Genomic DNA, 21329 nt, shown 5'->3' with positions numbered 1-21329 from the left:
ACTTCTCTATTTTCTACCCAACAAAGAACTAAAAGTTAACTATGGGTTGCTATGAAATATATATTTTTATTAGATTTTTAGATATATAATTTGCCCTTGCACAGGCAGGGCTTATGGCATACAACGTCAAAAGGTTAAATGTGCACTTACAGAACTACAGGTGGAATGCCTGAGTTCTGTAAGAGCAGTACTGAGTTCTGGTATAGTACAGTACTTTCCATGCAGATACCCAAGCAAGCATGAACATGTATGAAGCATCAAGCCCATACCTGGAAGTGCTACAGAAGTGTGTACTTACCTCTGTTGCACTCCTTACCCCAGTAAATGCTTCAATAGCATTTACTGGAGGGAAATAAATGAGGAATTATAACTCACAAGGAAGTTACAGAAAATGTAAAAGAAAAGACATTTAGAACAAGTCTGTCAATTTTAACTGTTCAATAGTTTCAAAAACATAAAGATAGCATAAACAGAATCTTTTGGTGCGATATCTCAACAAAGCCTAGTAACTAATCAGTGCCCTCTCTGCATGTCAGATGCTATAAACCAGGGGTCAGCAATCTATGACACGGCACATGAGGTTGATGACGATCAGAAGATCTCCTCAGCTTGTGTTCACCTGCAGTTGGTGCAGCCTCCTCAGGGGTCTTTCTCTTAAGATCCAGTCCTTATCAGTCAGTAAGAGCATTGCTGGCGGTTACCATGGCAGTGCTCCGACTAACTTATAAAGTACTGGAAAGAAGTAAATAGGCCTGCACCAATGAAAGCACCAGAATGCAGTGAAGAAGGGGCCTACACTCATGGAAGGTTCACAATGCGAGTGGCACACAGGACCACCACAAGGGATTAATGAGGATTGACGCACCCCTCCCTAAACAAATGTAGTGAACAATATTTTAGTAAAAAGTACTCCTCCCCCCCCAAACATTACTTCAAATATCACCACACACAACAGAACACTACAGACACCGCCCTATACCACACACAAATACTATGTACCACCACAGACAGTCCCTACTATACACAAATACTGGAAGCAACTTACATACATACACACTTATCAGAGACAGCACACAAAGAAAAAAATACTTAAAAAAATACATTGGACAGCCTAAACACCCACAAATACCATGAACAGTCCACATACACAGACATAATAAACACATACACAACTCCTAATACAGCCACCACGGAACACACATGTGCACAATACCACAGCCAACATTCACACACAAAACCCTACAAGCCCTCCACACACACAATACCACAAACAACAATGCATACATAATACTTCATACAGCCCATATACATACTCACACACCACCAGATATCCCACACACATACTTATAATCCACACATATACAACCTCACAAAGCATCTGACCCACCCATACATGGTACAAGCCGCATTCCTCAACATACATATAAATTTAAAAATAGATGTCTGGGGCGTGGCCTGCAGAGATTCTGAGCAGATGTATATTCCCTGAGCTCTAGTCGGGTCTGAGGGAAAATAAAGAAAAAAAAGCTGCAAAACCAAAGCTAACAGCACCAGAAATGAACCACCCACAAACAGACAATGGAGCGCAAGAACAGAAAGCACGACTGCTCCGAGGCTCCGCATCAACCTGATATCAGGCTCTCTTTCGAGCGACCACAGCAACAATCCAAAATTGCGCCGGAAACACATAGCGTGCTGGAGCTATCAGAAGCCTCGCTGGAGGAAGAAGACCAACTCACCTTTCCCTGCTCGGGGGCTACATCTTCCACCTCCAAATCAGGCGAGGATGAGGCACCCTCAACCAAGGGTGACATCAGGAGACTCCTGGTCGACCTCCGGAGTGTCTGGAAGGAAGAACTCAAGGAGGCCCAAGCTGAAATTGGTTTAGTCCACAAGAAAGTGCGGGAACTCGAGGGAAGAGAGGCTGCCAGAGCCAAACACCTTCAGGACACTGATATAAAAATTGACAGCCTGGCATCCCAGGTACAACACCTAAAAAGAGTGGTGACACGCCACAGAAGGGAAAACCTACGCCTCCGGGGTATCCCTGAACACTTAACTAATGAGGCACTACCCACGTTTGTCAGAGAGCTACTTGCTCACATGGGCATTAAGGACAACCCTGAAAAACCCATGATAACCTCCGCATTCAGAGTGAGGAAGTCTGCCGCGGCCCTGACCTAAGCACACAGAGACATAATTGCTGTGACCCAAGACATTACAGCGAGATCACCGATCATGAACCGCTCGAGAGAGATAGGGACGATACACCATAATGGACATAATGTCGATATCTATGCAGACATCCCACTGTGGGTCCTGACAGAGATGAAGAAGCTGGCTCTGATTGCAAGACGATTAAGAGAGCACTCCATAAAATACAGCTGGAGTATAGAGGGTACCCTACTGGTAGACAATGGAGAAGAGACCGCAACGTTGACGTCTGCAGATGATCCAGAGCCGCTCATGCAAACACTGGGTTTATCAGCCCACCTGCGAGAAGCCGCCTTCGAGACGACAAACAGAGACCAGGAACACGAGGATAGAGGCAGCCACAAGCCTGTGCAGCCGTTCAAGACCACAAAATGGATATTTCAACCTCTAACAAGAGTTAGAGACCCCAACCTTAACCCTTCAAGATCCTTAAGCAGTCCCTACAGTGTGAGACACCTCACTTGAAGCAAGTCCCAGGCAACTCAAAAGCCTACCACTTAGATGCCTAAAACTCAAAACATATGTTCACCCAGGTGCCACGTTACATACACCATGTTAACCTGTGTGGTCATCCCTGTGTTTTTCTCTGGGACAGTCTGACATTGCTATGCCACACGTGGTTACATGTGTTATATTCACTTACTCTGTCATAGATTCCATGCATACGTTCAAGTTAATGTTTTATTTTATTATATATACAATGGAAAAGTTGTATATTGATGATATTAACTCATAAAATACAAATTGAAAAAAGTAAAAAAATAGACATCTGGCACCTTCAGGCACTTCAAAGCTTGACTTTGGAACAGTGCTACCAAAAGGTTGCCTTACCCCTGCTATAGACTGTATGGTGATGTAGAAAAGGTGCACTACACACATTGCCTGACAGTCTCTACAGCTTGTATAGAATGGCCTAGGGATGATATATAATGTCAGAACCATCACTCTTGCTTGTCATGAAGAAAGTTGATTTATTTTGGGCTTTTTATCTACAACCTCTGGGAAGGAAATAATAAAATGGGTGGAGTTGGATGCCATCTAACCTTGCTTTACTGTGCTTGAAGGAGTCAGTTTTCCAGATTTGATCTGTGATTTGGCAAGCTGCAGGGATGATGCTAAGAACTGTGCTCCTTTCATGTACAAGACCAGCTGCTCCACCTGCCTGAAAGATAGAAAGTAGGCACAAAAGTCATTAGAATTCAAACTAGAGATTCTGGACAGAGATGGTACATGACAGTGAGATCCTGAGAGGCTCGGCATGCATATTGTAGTACTGGTTTCAGTGCATATCCGCTGCCCTTCTTTTCGGACAATGTGAAATGCTGTTGTTTTTGAGAAAATATTTGCAGTGTCAAAAATACACCTCTAGTGGCTGGCATGGAGATAACCACTAGATCTGCTTTCTCAAGATACTTCGAGTTTCGAAGGTGTTCATGTTCATTTAAATAATGCTAAATGTGGCTAATGATTATTCTCATATATGATTAAGAGGGGAATCATTGCCTATCATAGACAAATTGTGCAGAGCTGTACAATAGGTGTACAAGTAGTTGCAACAAGACACGTTGGAAGTACTGGAACAAAAGGTGCTGAGGGCCCTTCTCAAATTAGTCTATAGGATACAGGTAAGTACCAACTGTGTTCAGGCTTAGCAACACATTAGCAGTGTCTAAAGTGCAAAAAAAGTGAAGTGGCCCAACACACAAACTGCATACTAGGTACTCTAGGCTAACTTCAGCATTACCACAATAAACTTTTATTATAGCGCTCAATCAAAGCAGTTACTAACAAGTAAACACATAATAGGTGCTGGAGGAGAAAACACTGAAAATAAAATAATTTTTAAAAACAGTGAATTAACATAACCACTCTCATCATGGGGCAAAGGTCCTCTAAAAACATATACTGTTAATGTTAGAGTGGTAACAAATGTCAGCCTGATTCAGAACACTCACCCCCATTCCTTGCTCAGCTGGCTTATCTGATCTACCACAACACTCTCCTGGATTTGAAATGGAACCACAGCAGAGGGGCAGAGATCAGTGTGTCCTCCTCGGCTGGCAGTCAGCTCTAACACACATTCTGTGAATGTCAGCATCAGGTTCAGGTGACGGAGCGTATCTGTGTGCTCCCTCTGTCAAAAGGAAAATGCAATACCACAATAATTTTAAGTATAATTAACCAGCCTGATTTACATATACATGTAAATTGTACAAACAAATAAAATCACAAGCAATGATGAAAAGAGAAACATTAAAATATATCACTGAAGAAATAATAGGCAAGGAAAAAGAATACAGGGATAAAGACAGATAAATTTTTAAGCTGACAGAGATACACAAACTATATATATATATATATATATATATATATATATATATATATATATATATATATATATATATATCGACGATAATATTCAAGGTTAAATAATAAACTGTGAATTTTTGAGAACTAATTAGTGAATTTCAAATTGACACCAAAAAATAAGAAATGGAGAAATTTCCATCTCAGCTCTGTTTCTTGGTTTCTTGCTCTTTTTTCTTGCTATTTTGGCCAAAAGTTAATTAAAGGAACACTGTAGTCACCCAGACCACTTCAGCTCATAGAAGTGGTCTGGGTGCCAACTCCAATCACCCTGAACCCTAGAGTGGTAATTATTGCAGTTTTTATAAACTGCAATAATTACCTGCTAGGGTTAACTCCACTTCTAGTGGCTGAATCCCAATTTTGTATCTATACATTTTGCTGTTAAGAGGGGTGGTTAATTGGGAAAAATCACCTGGGAAGCTGCATCAATTATATAAAAGCTAAGTACCACTGTGTGTGGTGTGTGTTGCATACCTGGTTTGGGTGACACAAAACTTTGTTATTGTATATATGTTCCCAAAATAGCATTATTCTTCTTGAGAATTATTATTTTTTTTTTTGGTTCTTGGAATATTACCTCCATCAAGGTTTCCTCGGGGAGTTCAGGAGCTTCAAACGTGATGAAATCTTCCAGGCTGGGAGGGGATGTGCCATAAGACATGTATTTATAACTTGGGGCTACATCTGCTGCAGGTGGTGACGAGCCCATGTGGATACCAGATGGGGAACCCATGTGTACACGTCCACTGGTGGAGCACAGAGAACCCCCAGAACTATTTGACCCAACTGCAGGTAACGAAACAAACAGATATTACCACCTCAGATGGTTTTGTAGTCAATAGTACATTTCAAACACGCTGATTTTTGGTTTGTTTGATATTTAGGCTTTCAATGTCTAAACCTGAAAATTAACTTTTTATTATTATAATAACTTTCCCTTCCATGCTAAAAGCATTGCTATATCCCTAAAAATTACAAAAACGTGAAAAGAAAAGCTGATAGACTAATTTGTCTTATAAGTAAAAGTGAATATATATGTGTGTGTGTTTTTTATTTATTACATTTTCTTGTAAAGGTGTTTGTTAAAACAAAAAATATATAATTAACCTTTACAATTTTACTCCAAAACTATATGCATTATAAACAACCGTTAAACATGTGTAAAAGCACAAAGGTCTTCAAAATATAATTAACCACATATAAGAAGTCATGGGAGCTTCCTCTGACTAAACTGCACAACAGTGTTTGGATGTAAAATACATAGTAGGACATGCACAATCTTTATTCCTTTTATCATAGCTTAGTGCATCTCCGTAAGAAATGTCCTTTTACAGCTGCAAACACAGTGCCTTTTATCTGAAAGTGTCATCTAACATAAATGTACTAGAGGGTGGTCAATTTTAACATGTGTGATTTCATGGAATGTCAGTGTTACACCAATCCTATAGCAAAACACAATGGGCTTACCTGATGTGGTTCTGGTTCTCATCATCATGTGGGTGCAGGTTGGGGGAGTGGAACTGTTGGGAGGGGAGCCTACAGTAAACATCACTGCCCTACAGCCCATAGAGGGCCCTGTTGGCGCAGATCCACAAGCCCCTGCAGGAACTGGAAAGAAGAGATATAAAGGATAAGAAATTGCTGTATATGTTTAAATGGAAATCAGAATATTATCATATGAATGTGCCCTTGTGTTTCTTTTTATACGAAATACGCTGGATGATTTCCAAAGTTTCTTAATAGAGTAGGTGTTGGAACATGCAAGAACATGACTAAGAAACAATAACATTTCTGTTCTAAGTCTCTTCAATCAACAGCCAAGAGATTCTGAATTTAGCACAGTAGCACCCAGGTACATACTTTTCCTACTGTATATGTATGTTATAGTACAGCCAAAATATTGCAATATTTGACTGTTAAAAGCTTGTAAGTCAGGAAATAATACTGAAATGAAAGAAGTATATATTAACAATAATAAAAGCTATAGTAACAGTAAGTAAAGATACAACCCAAAATAGTGATAAAACATCCAATAAAATAACTTCAAATAAAATACTGTATTATGCTATTCTCTAGAATATTCTAGTCTAAAATTGGAAATTCACATTGAATTACCAACATTATATTACTGGCAATTCACGCTAGTGAAAAACTCGAATATAATTCCCACCAAAACCACTTCCACGTCAAATATGACATTTCCAATGATAGATTGTAGTAATATTTCTTAATGGTGAACACTTTATATTGTTTATTGAGCAAGCAATAACAAAGAGCACAATACATCCACCTACCTGTATCCATTGGTCTCTCTGAGTTCAGACTGTCTGTGCTACCCTGGTAATGTTGGCCTCCAAGGGTCGTTCTTCCTGTCTGATCTGACAATTTCCCAGCACTTACAGATCTAGAAAAGAGAGGACACAGTGACATTAATATCACAGGGCACATGCCATAACATTTACCTAGAGCCACTTACCTAATATTTGCATTGTGAGTGGAAATCTAAGGTACCCTGAGTCACAGTGTTTTTGGGAAGACCATTCTGCCAAACTCTTACATCTTAGTGAAGCACTGGGATCTGAATTGTTTATTTGTCATTAGATGACCCATTACATATGTTCTAGATGTTCCCTCTGTAGTGCTTTATTAGTGGAGACAGCAATATAAGTGCTATCGGGAATAATCACAGTCAACCACATTCCATGGGAATGGGAAGGAAAAGTTTGAGAAGGAAAATTAAATGACGAAGAGACAAAGAAGAAGGAGAGAGACACATAGAACAAATATGGAGATAAGACACAGAAGGTGTGGTTGAGAGAGACACAGAAGGGGATATGGGAAAGAGACTGACAAGGGGGTGTGAAGACACAGAAGGGGACATAGAATGGAGGTACTGAAATAGGAGTGTGGGAGAGACACTGAAAGATGGGTGTTGGCAAATGACAGCAATGGGGTGTGGGAGTGTCATGATGCCTGCCACTGTTGTGCCCCCTCAGTGTTTATGTTCTCAATTTTGATGCTGGATCAGCATCAATATAGACGCAGGATCTCACTCCAAAAATGAAAGCACTAACCAAAGATACTCCTCCATATATATTGACAACAGGTATAACTCCAAAAATGACACCACTAACTAAATACACTCCTGCATCAATGACCAGTCTTATTAAGCTGGTAGATACCTTTGTCTTTCTAGGGCTCCAGTTTCCATGGCGACAATCTGGAATCACTATCCATTTACGTTCTAACGGACTAATTTGACATCAGTCAATAGGGAGCTTCTTGCTGCTATTTAAAACACGTTCTCCTTAGTGGCGATGCCCTGTTGTTGTTTTTTGTGCCTGAAAGTGCATTTATGGATTTTCCTGTTTATTTTTGGTATTGACCGTTGGCCTGTTTTTATTCTGTTTTCTGTACTCCTGACCTTGACTCTGTCTCTTCTGTTGTTGCTTTCTGGTACCCTTAATTCAGTTTATCTTTGACTCTGTGTCACCTGCTTGCAGGTATTCCTTATTTACCTTTGCTATCCTGCATTCAGCCCAGCCAATCTAAGGGCCGGTAATACGCTCTGTCCTCTTTCTTTTGTCATCTGTCGAAGGTTTTTGTATTTGGTTATACCTGACCGTGATAGGGAGAAAGACACAGAAGTAGGTGTGGGAGAGAGAGACACAGAAGGGTTGTGTTGGAAAGACATAGAAGCATTGAGTGACACAAAAAAGGGGTGCATAACTCCCTACAAGGGGGACACTTTAATTGTATTAGTGTGAAGAGGGTGTTAGGCCAGTGGCTGTATGCTTTCTGAGAAATTTAGGTGACTTACTAATAATAACTTATGCAGCTACAATGTAATTTAGAACAAGAACAATGTATCTTATTCACAAAGACTGAATTCTAAACACTTTTGCTGTAGTAGAAAGACACAATACTGTGAGTATTAATGCTCAACCAAGAATACCGAGCTTTTAGAAAAGAGGGACGGAGGGATTTGTACTAAAAATAGGGACTGTCCGTAATAAATGGGTTCATATGGAAAGGTATGGGTGTGTGTTAGAGAGACTGAAGTGTGGGGTGTGAGACAAGACAAACGCACACACTAAAGGAACACTCCAAGCATCATAACCACTACAGCATAGTCAAACCATTTTAACTTACTAGGTGCTGACGTGTACCAGTCACCTCCTCCATCGTTCATGGAGTATCCGTTATCTCTCTTAAGCTGGGACCTGCCGTGTAGAGCCAGCTCCTTGGCCGAGAGCATCAGCTAAAAGCTGCACCAATGGGCTAACTCAAAGCACTGTTACTGGCTCTCAATGGAGGAGGTGACCAGCGCACAACAGACCTCAATTAAGTTGTCAAATTGTTAACAAACTTTTTGAATACTTACATAGTGGGAAGCAAAGGCACTCCTGGCACCATAACCAAGACAATACTCCATGTTACTGCCATGTTCATACTAATAATGCACCATCAGATACACTGCTACTTTCACACTACACATAGAGAAACACTGCATGCACAGGTACACTGCACATACAGTGGCACTCACAATGCCTTATAATTACTTTACAAACATGCTTTCTCATTGATACTGCACACATGCAACACATCTAGTCACAATAGCATTACCCACACATTTACAGACAGTGTACATATTATCATCAGACTATTTGCATGTATATATAAGTGTAAATATGACCACCTGTATGTATGTGTTGGAGAGTGTGCACATGATCTCAGTCCTAAGTGTCCGTAAGTACAAAGTTCCACACATCCATGCACAAATAGCGGCATTCTTGACCATCTGTATGTGTAGAATTATGTGGGCATCACCATATATGCATGGAAGTATGTGGGAATCGCTGTAAGTATACGTGTAGTATATGTAATTGAAATTGACCTGTAGTTTATAGTAAAGGGCTGCTATGGTTATGTCAGCTAGGAGCGAACACACTGCGGAATATGCTGTTGGCTTCAGTCACCCTATAATAATATGTATTTTATACTAGTAGCGGGTGTAGCTAGATCCACTGTAGGACGGACTGTGCAACAGATACTAAACACCTTCTATAGATAGTATACCTTTAATATACAAGGGGTTTATTCTCACCAAATGTAGTTAACTGAAAACCGATCTGCAAAATTTAGATTAAAATAGCCAAACCGTGAATTGGGCAGACTAGATGGGCCGAATGGTTCTTATCTGCCGTCACATTCTATGTTTCTATGTGACTATAGTGAAGTTGGATAATTTTTCCAAGCCTTTTTCCTCCCCCCCCCCCCACCCCCTAAATGTTACAATTCTATTTTCATTTCATTCCAATTTGGTGTTCATTGAATGAACCATACAGAGTTTCAACTTGTCCTTGGTAACACAATAAAAGCAAACTGCACAATAAAAACATGCTGCACACAAGAAGGGTTGTTTCCAGTGTGCAGGAGTGCAAAAAACACAATCTTTCTATCCTTTAAAGCATTATTTTTACTTTTCATAATGTACATGAAGGTATAATTATTTTCAGTGACGCAATTCACACTAATTTATATGGATGATCAACAATAATACACCACCGGTTTTGCGTTTCTGCTTTTCTTGAGATATGCAAAACCAACCTCGAGAAAGGCAGAAAGATAAAAGCAGCCGTGTAGAGCAGGCACATTACATGTTATATTACTGTTTCTTTATTGGAAGAAAGATGAAAATATATGTATTTATTTCTCGAAGTGTAATATTATAGAATCCAATTTTGGCATATTCCTGGTGCGACCTAGTGTTTGCATTAAATATTTTAATATTATTATCTAACAATCATTAACTAAACTCATATCATTCACAGCCATCACCCTTGGTGAAATTTTAATATGGCATTATTGCATTTGTAACACCATTAAAAAACATGTTCTCTGTGAAAACGATAAGTATTATTGAACCCTTGTCTTGATTTGTTTTTACCATAAACACAACACTAAACATACATACAGTACAACCAAGGTCCTCTGGATGGCAGCACACACTACATATTGTAATATTGAACGTGATTCAAGTCAACAAACTATTTCGGAGCACATGTACAGGGGCGTAATCAATATCACTATTAAGCTGAAATTCTATATATATATATATATATAAAGCCAATGTTGTTAACAAATCAAATGTCTCCTTACTAATGCAGTCTTTTTTTAAAAATAACTGGTGGGATAACAGACGGTTTATTTTGTGTAATAGTATATATGCAGCTGTACACAACACACAATAGGCATGTTATGTAGAAATAGCAGCTTTAGGCAAAGTGCTATGGGTTGGGTGAAGCAATTTGAGTGATCATTCCAAGCATTACTATTTACTAACAGGGTTATTTACTAAAGTGAGAATACAAATTGAATTTCAATGTTAAGGCCAGAGTAGCTGAACTGAAAACAGGGGCATTTTAGAGAATCTATGCAGTTGCACTATTTTCCCCTAAATTCTATTTAAATTCAGCTTGAATTGTCACTTTAGTGGATAAACCGACAAGTCTAAAGAACTGACAATGTAATTGAGAATGTTAGATCAGGATACAGTCATTCCTAATTCAACTATTTATCTTTCGGTATTTTGGCCTAAATGTGCAATTTGCTTGTCAATTGTTCAAGATCCATGATTTAGTGATGGCCATTGTGCTACAGTTCTAAAACTTTAGTCTAGAAGTGCCTTATTTGCTTACATATCTTTTCTTAATTCCCATGTGTTCACATGAATCCCTTAAAGGGACACTACGGTCACCAAAACAACTTTAGCTTAGTGAAGCAGTTTTGGTGTATAGATCATGCCCCTGTAGTCTCACTGCTCAATTCTCTGCCATTTAGGAGTTAAATCAGTTTGGTTTCTGTTTATGCAGCTGTAGCCACACCTGCCCTGGCTGTGACTGACACAGTCTGCATTAAAAAAAATAGTTTAATTTTCAATCAGATGTTAACTTACTTGTTTTATATGTTTTTATCTCCTGTACTTTAAATTGAACTTTAATGATACACAGGCGGGTTCTGCAAGGTTTAGCAGCCTATCAGCAGTGTAGGAGATATGAAATTCTAAATTAAATAGAATTTGCAATAAAGGAAGTGTAAACGTTAGACAACTCTTTACAGGAAGTGTTTAGGAAATCTGTGTAAGTCACATGCGGTGAGGTGTGACTAGGGCTGCATAAACAAATTGTATAAACTCTTAAACAGCATGGAATTGAGCAGTGAGACTGCAGGGGCATTTCATCAATCCCAACCCACCACACACACACACACACACACACATTATCAGGACTATGCAGATACTACATGTTCTCACCTGCCAAAGGTGGTCCTGCTGTGCTCAGTGTTGCCCTGTCTCACAGCTCCGTGCATGCAGTGGAAATGAGAGAACTCTCTGTGGTCAGACACATCTCTGGCCTGGATGGGAGTGTTGGCAGATCCCTGACGGGTGACCAGTGCAAGCAGGTTCGATGATGCTTGTGTTTTAGGGATCTTGAAAGGAGCAGTTGCCTGGAAATTCAATATAATTTTAGAAATTCCTGTTACGTAATGTTAATGTTTATATCAGTCATGACCATCTGGATGCAACTACAGATGGCCAGATTGGAAGCAGGCCATGGCAGGGTAAATCCCTACACTAGATTCTAGACACTGCCCAGTTTAGCTCTAGGTTTCACCTGATATTTGGAGATTAAATGGGTACTTGTAATTTATACTTCCAACAGCGGGAGGGATGATTCCTATATGTTAGCAACACTTTGTCCTGGTGGCAGACTTATTAATAACAAGAACCACCTGAATGCATTGGGAAACAAATGTCACGGCACTAGTCCAGTTATGAATAACATGGTCATTGTAGCTATGTATGAACAGTATCTCCAATAATGAGCACCCAACGTTATCATCAAGGGTTATGTAATTAACAAACATGCAGTGCCATGGCTGGGAAACTAGCCCAAATCTTATCTCTGATACGTCACTTGCATGTCAGGTCATCACACAATGTGAGTCATCGCAGGAACAAATTATTTGCGATGAAGTTACAATTGGATTACCTATAATTACATAATATGTCTGAATAATGTTAATACCAGGCAGACAAACAGAAGATCTGACAGACAAGAGAAGCAAAACAGATGAGGAAGGGAATGGCAAACTGAAAATATCGTGATGATTTCTTAAAAAAAAAAAAAAAAATTATCAGGAGGGATGCTGGCTGATAGAAATGTTTGGCATTTTGTTAATAAATCTGGCATAACACTATAACCTAAGGTATACTTTGAGTGCCATAACAACTTCATCGCAAATAAAGAGACACTATAGTCACCAGAACCACTACGGCATAATGTAGAGATTCTGATGTCCATAGCCTGTCCCTGCGGGCTGAGCACTGAAAACCCTGTCTTTTCAGAAAAAAATGGCAGTGTTTATGTTGCTGCCTAGGAACACCTCTAGGTACAATCACTCAGAGGTGCTTCCTAACCCAGTTCTGCACAGTGTGGAGCACTGGCGTTCAGCGTCTCTAGGCTCTGCATAGAGGCGCTGAATATTCCCCATAGAGATGCATTGATTCAATGCATCTTCATGAGGAGATGCTGATTGGCACAGTGATACATTTTACTGCGCATGAGCAATAGCCTTCCAATTCTTCCTTATGGGAAAGCATTGGATTGGCTGAGATTATCAAGATTGATGATCTCAGCCACTGAGGCAGAGCCAGCCATGGGAAGATCGGCGCAGCGTTAGAGAAAAGGTGAGTAAAACTATCTTTAGTCTCCACAGAGAGGGGTCCAACACTAGAGTGTCAGTCATACATATTTGTAATCCTGATACTACTGTGTTCCTTTAAGTTGCTATGATCCTGAGAGCTCTTACCTTAAGGGGTTAAACGGTTAAACAATGTTTTAAACCCAAAACCTGCAGGACAGCACCTGTTCGCTCTACCCTTTCGTTTCCTATGCAGATCTGAGGCTTCAATTAGGAAGCTTTGGATCAGGTGCCGCTTACCTGATTAAAGTCTTGGACCTTTAGATAATGAAAAAGGACAAACTTATTGGGTGCTGTCCTGCAGACTTTGGGGTTCATTAATGGTTTAACACCTTAAGGTTAGATCGCACCCAGGGCCTTCTCACAATTAAGTTGGTATGGGGTGTTCCTTTAAGCCAGGAACAGATTTTGACCAAATTTATAGAGCAGCAAGGCATGCAGTAATTCATATGATATTTGAAAGAGTAACTTATAACAGTAAAAATTGACCAAAATAGCATTCTAATAATATATAATTGCAAAAAGGTTAGTACGTCACTATTACTTTTCTCACATTACTTTTCTATTTATTCGTAGCAGGTACTTTTTTTTCTGGTGCATATCATTTTGTACCAAAGTGCTAAAAATTATCTCCAAATTCCATTTCCACTTCCCATAAATGACAACTACTGGTAATACCATATATGGTTCCATTTTATCTGTTATTTACCTTTGTTGGTGACCCAATGATGGTGGGTAATGGTGTTTTATAAAGCCATTCTGAGCTCCGTGGTGAGGATCCCATGTGCTTGGTAGGAGAAGCCCCAAGGCTGACCGGCCGTGTTGGTTGTGGAGAATGGCTGAGGCCATGCCCAGCATATGAAGGACACACAGGATCTGAGTGTTGCTTACGTAACTTCTGTTTGTTTTGGTAGATGTCGGTGAGGGTTGGGGAGCTGTGTAACCTTGCTCCCAGCATAAATTGTGGTGACTGGGACTGTGGCACTGGAGAAACTGCAAAAAGTATAACTACATTATTGAATTGTAATAAGCAACCTCTGACTTCAATCCACTTCCCCATGGTACACTTCAATGCCCGATGACTGGGAACTACAATGTATATTGTGCTTTTATTTATTTAAAGTCAGCATTTTCTGCAAGTTGATCACTCTCCCTTGTGCACAAACAATCATAAAGTATTGAACGGATACAGTGAAATTTCCTTCCATTTTTTAATACACCCTCGGAATGTGTTAATATTATAAATAGACCAGCCATGTGAATACGTTCTAATCAGCTTAACAATTAAAATAAACCATCTGAAAAACCCTTTTCATTAATGAGATACTCAAAGACTGTCTATAACTTGTGTTAACATGATTCAAACTGCTTCAGCAGGTTCTTAAGATACCAATAATAGCACATTTATGGGTATATTTCCTGTGTCTTCTTCCATATACCATACAGATGCAAGTATAGCACGGAGTCTTAAATTATTCACATTTAAATAGTGCAAACATAATCCGCTGCGCTTTATGATTATACATTGGGCATACGAAACAACAGGTATAGACATACAATGTAGTGTTGACAGAGACCATGGTGAAGAGGGGCCTGCTCAAACAAGCTACCTGACCATAACGCAAAAAATTATTCAGAAAACAAATAACCACCTGAGGAACTTCTGCTCCTGGATTCATGTACTTGAGTGTGTCCGCAACAGCAATGCCCAAGTTGCTCTGGGATGGTACCAACTGTAACAAAGGGTGAAAGGGGCATTTTAAGCAGAATACTCATCATAGAAACTGGGCACAATCACATGTAACTGATCAAGAGGCATGCAAACTTAAGTGGGCTAAGATCATTGTGTTGCAATGGTATAAGAGTCAAAAGTAAGTGAATTAAACATACAAAATATGTGAAGCGTGTCATTTTAAAAGGACACTATAGGCACCCAGATCACAAAACAGGAAAGTGTTAAATGTGTCACTATAGCATGAGGAATACAGTTTTGTATTCCTTACGCTATTGTGTTCCTTTAACTGTATGCATTCAAAATAATTGGGGGTGGGGTGAAATATTCTTATATTAAAACAAGCTGTATGAAGTTACCCAGTGGTGAAGGAGAGTATGGTCGTGAGGATCCAGTGGACAAACGACGCCCAATAGCCTGTACTGTGTCTGCAGAGCTGGGAGAGCCAGACCCAACCTTCAAAAATCCCATGGGGCTGGTGTTGGAGCGTCTAACTGCACTAGACCTGCTAAAGAGAAATGAAACAAGGAATTACATGACTTTCACATGTATAACCAACCAATCATGTTTACCTCATGTTAAATTAGCAGCTTCATTATACACACACACACACACTCTCCGTCATACAATCACCACTTGTAGGTTCTGGCTCATGACAATCATGGATTTTATTCTAGGGCCTTACACTAGGTTTTTCTCCTTTTTACTTTTTTGAACAACTATAGAAATAATTTAGACATCTCAACCAATCTCATAAAAACAATATAGGGTAAAACACACTAATAAAACAATCCAACATCTGTAGATTTTAAACAGCATTTTTGTTAAATAACTGACAAAAACATCTTCTTCGTTTCTCCTCTCTCATATAAGAAATAGATTTTGAGTTAAGATATATATGCAAAGCTAGACCATAAGAGAGAATCCTGGAGGTGCAATTTTCTGCCCTCATGAACTGCTTGCAGCAGGTAATAGTAAAACATTTATCAAAATAACAAGTTGACCTGGCTAATTGTTTAAAATGACAATTATTTATATAGCACCAACATACTGTTCAGTGCGGTACGATAGGTAAACAGGACAAACATCTAACTCTAACAAAACAATTTTGACATACGGGAACAGTATGCACAATCAAGCTTACATTCCACCATGAACATCATTTTCTAGCCACTGTGATTAACAGCTGTTCCATAGCTCTTTCCCATACTACCCCTTTAACATCCTGACATCAAGTACTGGACAGGAGTAGAGTGGGGACAAGGTGCCATTAATCACATTCATAACACTGTTTTAACACTTTCTCTCTGTCTCTTTCTTGTTGAGTCTTTTAAAGCCATATGCTTATCTTTCTCTGTTTCTATTTCTAGCTGTCTCTGTTTGCATGTGAGCTAGCTTGTTGCTGCCTCTGTCCAACTCTCCCTGTCTTCCTGTCTCAGTCAGTCTGTCTGTTCTTTTCAACAAAACATTTCTCCTACCGGTCACTGTGGTAACTGTTAAGAAATTAAGGTTTGATATATCTGGTGGCAATGAATTGATGATATGGTTAAAAGCAATTCACTGGGAGAATATGGCTGGGGGACAATGGAATAGGGTTTGTTGAAAACGATACTGGGTTTCGCCAGTCAAATTGTTTGTAGTTTAATATGGGTAATATGTTGCTGTGTTTATTTGTTAGTTTCTAATGTTTATTGTTAAATCAAGCTGCTTTTAGTACTAAGCAGTTTATTGTAATCAATGAATTAGTTTTAGGTAATTTAACAGCTAAATCCCTCCAATAAAGTCAGTAATGACTTCAACTAGTATGGGTTTGATGAAGAAAAAGAGTAAAGCCATGATTTGAAATAACGATTTAACAATGAATCCTAATGTGTATAATTACGTCAAGCTTGCTTCAATATTCAGCCAGAGGAGATGCAGCTTACTCTGACGCCTTATGAATAAATCAGTAATGAACACAGTAAAATCATCACATTTAGGTTGTGTCTTATGATATTCCTCAGTTCTAAGTATATTTGTAGGTAAAAATGAAAGACAATCCTTCTAGAGTATAATTCTAGTTTATCATGAAGAGTTCTTATAATTCCTATGTGTTTTAAAGAGTAGAAATGTGTAAATTGTGTATCGTTAATGTACTCAATGTAGGCTACTACCTAGAAATTTGATGAAAGTCCAGATTTGGACTGGGGGCCTGGCTTTACTGTTAACAACCCCTCCCCCCCCCCCCCCCCCCCCAAAACAGTGCAGGACACAAAAGGAGCACAATTTAGTGTAGTCCACTCCCTTCCTGTCTTGACCACAAAATAACAGTTCACTTTAAAGCCCAAGACACAGTGTCATTTTGCCTGGGACCAAACTACAAAACACATTTGTTGGAAATCTAGAAAAACGGACTATGATCGGAATAAAACTTCCAATAAACTATCTAAAGCCGTAGCATGCAATCTTTCAAATTATGTCCCCCTGACAGGAACACAGATTAAAGATAAAGATACATCATCGTAATCTTGGTTTGTATAAACCTACTACGCAGAGAGAGTACTCACAAGCATGGGCTACAGCAAAAATAAACACAAATGATTTCTAACTTGATATGGAAAATGGTAGTACATTACGAAATACTAACAACATAACATTAACATCATGATATGCCTGACAAACAGAAAAGCATCAAGCATTCTTCTCTCCCCACTCCCCTTCCTCTAGGAACAAAGATGTTCTGTGTATAAACAACACTCCTTGCTTTGGAATGGATGTAACTGATTGCAAGATAATTGGAATATAAGATAACACCACATTAGGTCATATTAATAAAATACTTACAATATCGAAAGGTGGAAGGCCTGCTCAAGCTATCACCTTAAGGGCCAAGGTCAGGAGCATGAAGAATTTCCAGAGAAAACCTTATTTTTTTATTTCTTTATGACTATGCATATTTTTTACTAATGGTAAAGTAAAAAAATACCCATGCCTTATTTGTATATAATGATAGCATATTTAAATGGAAATAAGTGGTGCAGCACATCCACATACATTGTATGTATTTATTAAAGTGACTAATTACAAAACCCAGTAAATGAATACATAACAATAGTGATCTTTTTGAATATTAAAGTATTTAAAGGAACACAATAGGATCAGGAATACAAACATGTATTATTGACCCTATAGTGTTAAAAACACAATTTAGGTGGTCACCCCCCTTAAATAGGTTAAAAACTCACCTTTATTCCAGTATCACGCAAATTCTCCGGCGCTGGATCTGCCCCTGCCCCCAATCTGCCTCCATGGCTGAGATCATCAGAATTAACCATCTCAAACAATTCAATGGTTTCCTATGAAAAAGCTCAAATGAGCTCAGCCAAGGAGGCAGGACGGGGCCAAACTTCACCCTGCCAATCAGCATCTCCTCATGAGAGATGTATTAAATGAATGCATCTCTATGGGCAAGGCTGGTGCAAGGATTTTTGGCTACACAGACAAAGATACATTTTGACCCCCCTCCACCTCCCCTTTAAAAAAAAAAAAAAAAAAAAAGTGTCTTCACCTGTGTGTCTTGTAACTCTCCCCTTTCGAATTTCTTACTCCCTTTACTATGTCTTACACCCCCTTGTGCATCTGTTACTTTCCCCAGCCCCTTTGTCTTTCTCTTTCCTTGCTCCACGGGCTGAGAGGGGTGGACAGTGGCACATGGGCTGTAGAGGGGGGATAGAGGAGCTGGAGACAGGAGGTGGAGGTGAGGAGGGGGCACCAGGGCTGTGGTGGGGTGGACTTCACTGGCTGCAGGGAGACAGGTGAGTTGAAAAATCCAGAGGCAGAGGACTTGGATTTTTGTGCCCCCCTGGTTCAGCGTCTACATGCAGAGAGTGTGCAGCACTAACCCAGGATGCACCTTCAGTGGCTGTTTGAGTGACTGCCACTGGAGGTGTGCCTAGGCAGTAATGTAAGTACTTTCTCTGAAAGGCAGTGTGCAGGGACATACTATATTCACCAGATCCTGTGTTCTGCTTACTATAATATATAACAGGCAATGAAAACAATATACCTGCTTTAAGGCATATTCAAATAAAATATATCAGTTCAACACACATTTTAAATTATTATGTTTTGGTTGAAGTCCATAGATTGCTAAACTAATTTACACAAATTAATCAAATATTGAGTTTACACTGATGGATATACTGCTGTATACTGCTGTACATTTATCTAATTACCCCATTTGTTACCATTTAGTATAGCTCTATGGAGTTCCAGATGCTGACTAAGCAGGCCATTCTATGCTTTCAGGCACAAATTGTAATGGCATCTTAAAATTTAAATGGCCTTATTACTTGAAGTGTTTGATAATTGTCAGTTTGAACTCGGTTTCTCACTCCTGCGGTTCTTGTTGTCCGTATGCCCCCTGTGTCTGATTTCGTGCGTATGGTACATTGGCCAAAGAGCTTCATAGAATGAGATATAGTAGAAGAAGATAGAAGAGATAGTCACGAGAGAGGGGTGGAAGGACGGGGGAAAGGGGGGGGGGGGGACTCCTGCTGGGGTCATTGGGTCGCCTGGGGGGCCTGGTTGTTTCTTAGTTGCCCAGGTTGGGATTTTCCCAGGGTTCCCAAATCTTGTGAAAGGTTTTTAAGGTGCCCCTTACTCTAGCTGTCAGGTCATCCATCAGATGGACTTATTTTATTCTACTGATGACCCCTGAGAGGGGTGGTGTGTTTGGCTGAAGCCAGTCGGAGGCTACGGCCCTCCTGGCTGCCAAAGTAATCTTATGTAGAAGCTTTTGTTCATGCCTAGTCCAACCGTCTAGGGTCCTGCTTAGAAGGAAAAGCCATGGATCCAGGTCTGGAGATCTACCAAAGACCTGTGTCAATAATGTCTGTATCTGCTTCCAGAATGTGATCATCTGCGGGCATTCCCACCACATGTGGACATACGTCCCTCTCAGGCCGCACCCCCTCCAGCACACGTCTGTAGGAGTCTTGTGAATTTGGTATAGTTTAACTGGGGTAGTGTTCGTGAATCAGGTTATGTGCAGTGATTCCCAAAGACTCCAACAAAGACTGGTGGGATGTCAATCTAAGCACATCCATCTAATAACTTTTGATGCCTGTGCTCCAGGGCATAGGCTTATAGCGATGTGATTTCTGCACATCAGTACACGTCATAAGCCACTCTGGACAGGAAGAAAGGGACCAGGGTACTCCGTACCATAACCTTTGCATTGATTGAATTTTGTTATTGCAAGTACTGAGACCTTTTGACAATGATTATACATTACATTTTTATGAAATGACCATGGGTTTTGACCATGCAAGGTCCCACAGATTGTTTTTCAAAACTATGGCACAAATGAGCTACAGAGATAAATAGTGAATGATTTAAGATGCACAGCATTAATCACGTGCTCCTACGAAGAAAACACATGTAATGCCAGGGAAGCCTGACAAAACACGAGACTGGAAAACAATGTTTGTTTCCAAGACATGAGGAAATTTGGAAGGCAAGCCAGGTTTTGCTCGTAAGGCATTCTTTAAATATTACTTATCATTCTCACTACATACAACATGTTCTTCTTATTAGACATAATAAGTGATTGTAAACAAAGCATAAAAGTTTCTTAGTACATACCTGGGGGACCCATGAGGGTTAGATGTCGGGCTGGCTGTGGATGAGAGGCTCTGCTCAATGCGCTGATAATTTCGCAGTTGCGTTGGAACAGGGATCGGTGCAGTCTCACTATGTGGTGACACTTGTGGCTGACTCTGTCTGAAGTCAAAAGGCATGAAAAAATTGAATAAATTCCAGTTCAGAGGTCTCTGAGTTATCTGGACCATTGTGTTTCTGGACAAGCTACAATGATTTCTAAAAATGACCCGACCACCTAACTGATGGCTTAAAAATCCAATTCCTTTACTCTTGAAGTGACAGATACACGTTCCATTCAGCTGCAGAATGGAACAGTTCCCTACCGTGTCTTTCCAGTAGTACAGAGATTTAGAAAATCTGCTTTCATGCACTAAGCCTGAAAAGCAGCAGGACTAAGTCCCTCCCTGCCAGTCTACTCCATAAACTGCATTTCAAAACAAAGCAATTCTAGGAAAACTCAGCGGCCAGTGAGAACAGGAAGTACAAATTGAGTTCAGACAATCTGTACTGTTTACATGAATTTAGCCATGCACAGCAGGTTAGTTATAAAAGCACATTCGGCAAGGCTATCACCACAATACAAAGAATTCAATCATAAAACTTG

The 21329-nt window shown here is 39.8% G+C and overlaps 1 protein-coding gene across 2 annotated transcripts in view; it reads right to left on the bottom strand.

The window, feature by feature from the left end:
• ULK2 (unc-51 like autophagy activating kinase 2) overlaps window positions 1–21329 on the bottom strand; it is a 224109-nt gene that overhangs the window by 5518 nt on the left and 197262 nt on the right. The window contains exons 16-25 of one of the 2 annotated variants that reach the window (XM_063456616.1): window positions 20708–20845; window positions 15442–15587; window positions 15003–15083; window positions 14060–14343; window positions 11900–12093; window positions 6879–6988; window positions 6052–6192; window positions 5162–5370; window positions 4170–4348; window positions 3258–3376 (exon numbers count right to left, since the gene is read on the bottom strand). In XM_063456616.1, the coding sequence (XP_063312686.1) occupies window positions 3258–3376; window positions 4170–4348; window positions 5162–5370; window positions 6052–6192; window positions 6879–6988; window positions 11900–12093; window positions 14060–14343; window positions 15003–15083; window positions 15442–15587; window positions 20708–20845 (1601 nt within the window). Of the gene's footprint in view, window positions 1–3257; window positions 3377–4169; window positions 4349–5161; window positions 5371–6051; window positions 6193–6878; window positions 6989–11899; window positions 12094–14059; window positions 14344–15002; window positions 15084–15441; window positions 15591–20707; window positions 20846–21329 lie in introns of both variants that reach the window. The other variant, XM_063456614.1, reaches the window with a different exon arrangement.

Source organism: Pelobates fuscus, chromosome 1, assembly GCF_036172605.1.
Source record: "Pelobates fuscus isolate aPelFus1 chromosome 1, aPelFus1.pri, whole genome shotgun sequence".
NCBI lineage: Eukaryota > Metazoa > Chordata > Amphibia > Anura > Pelobatidae > Pelobates > Pelobates fuscus.
Note: the sequence above shows the minus strand (reverse complement) of the source record. Positions and strands in the feature narration are given on the sequence as shown.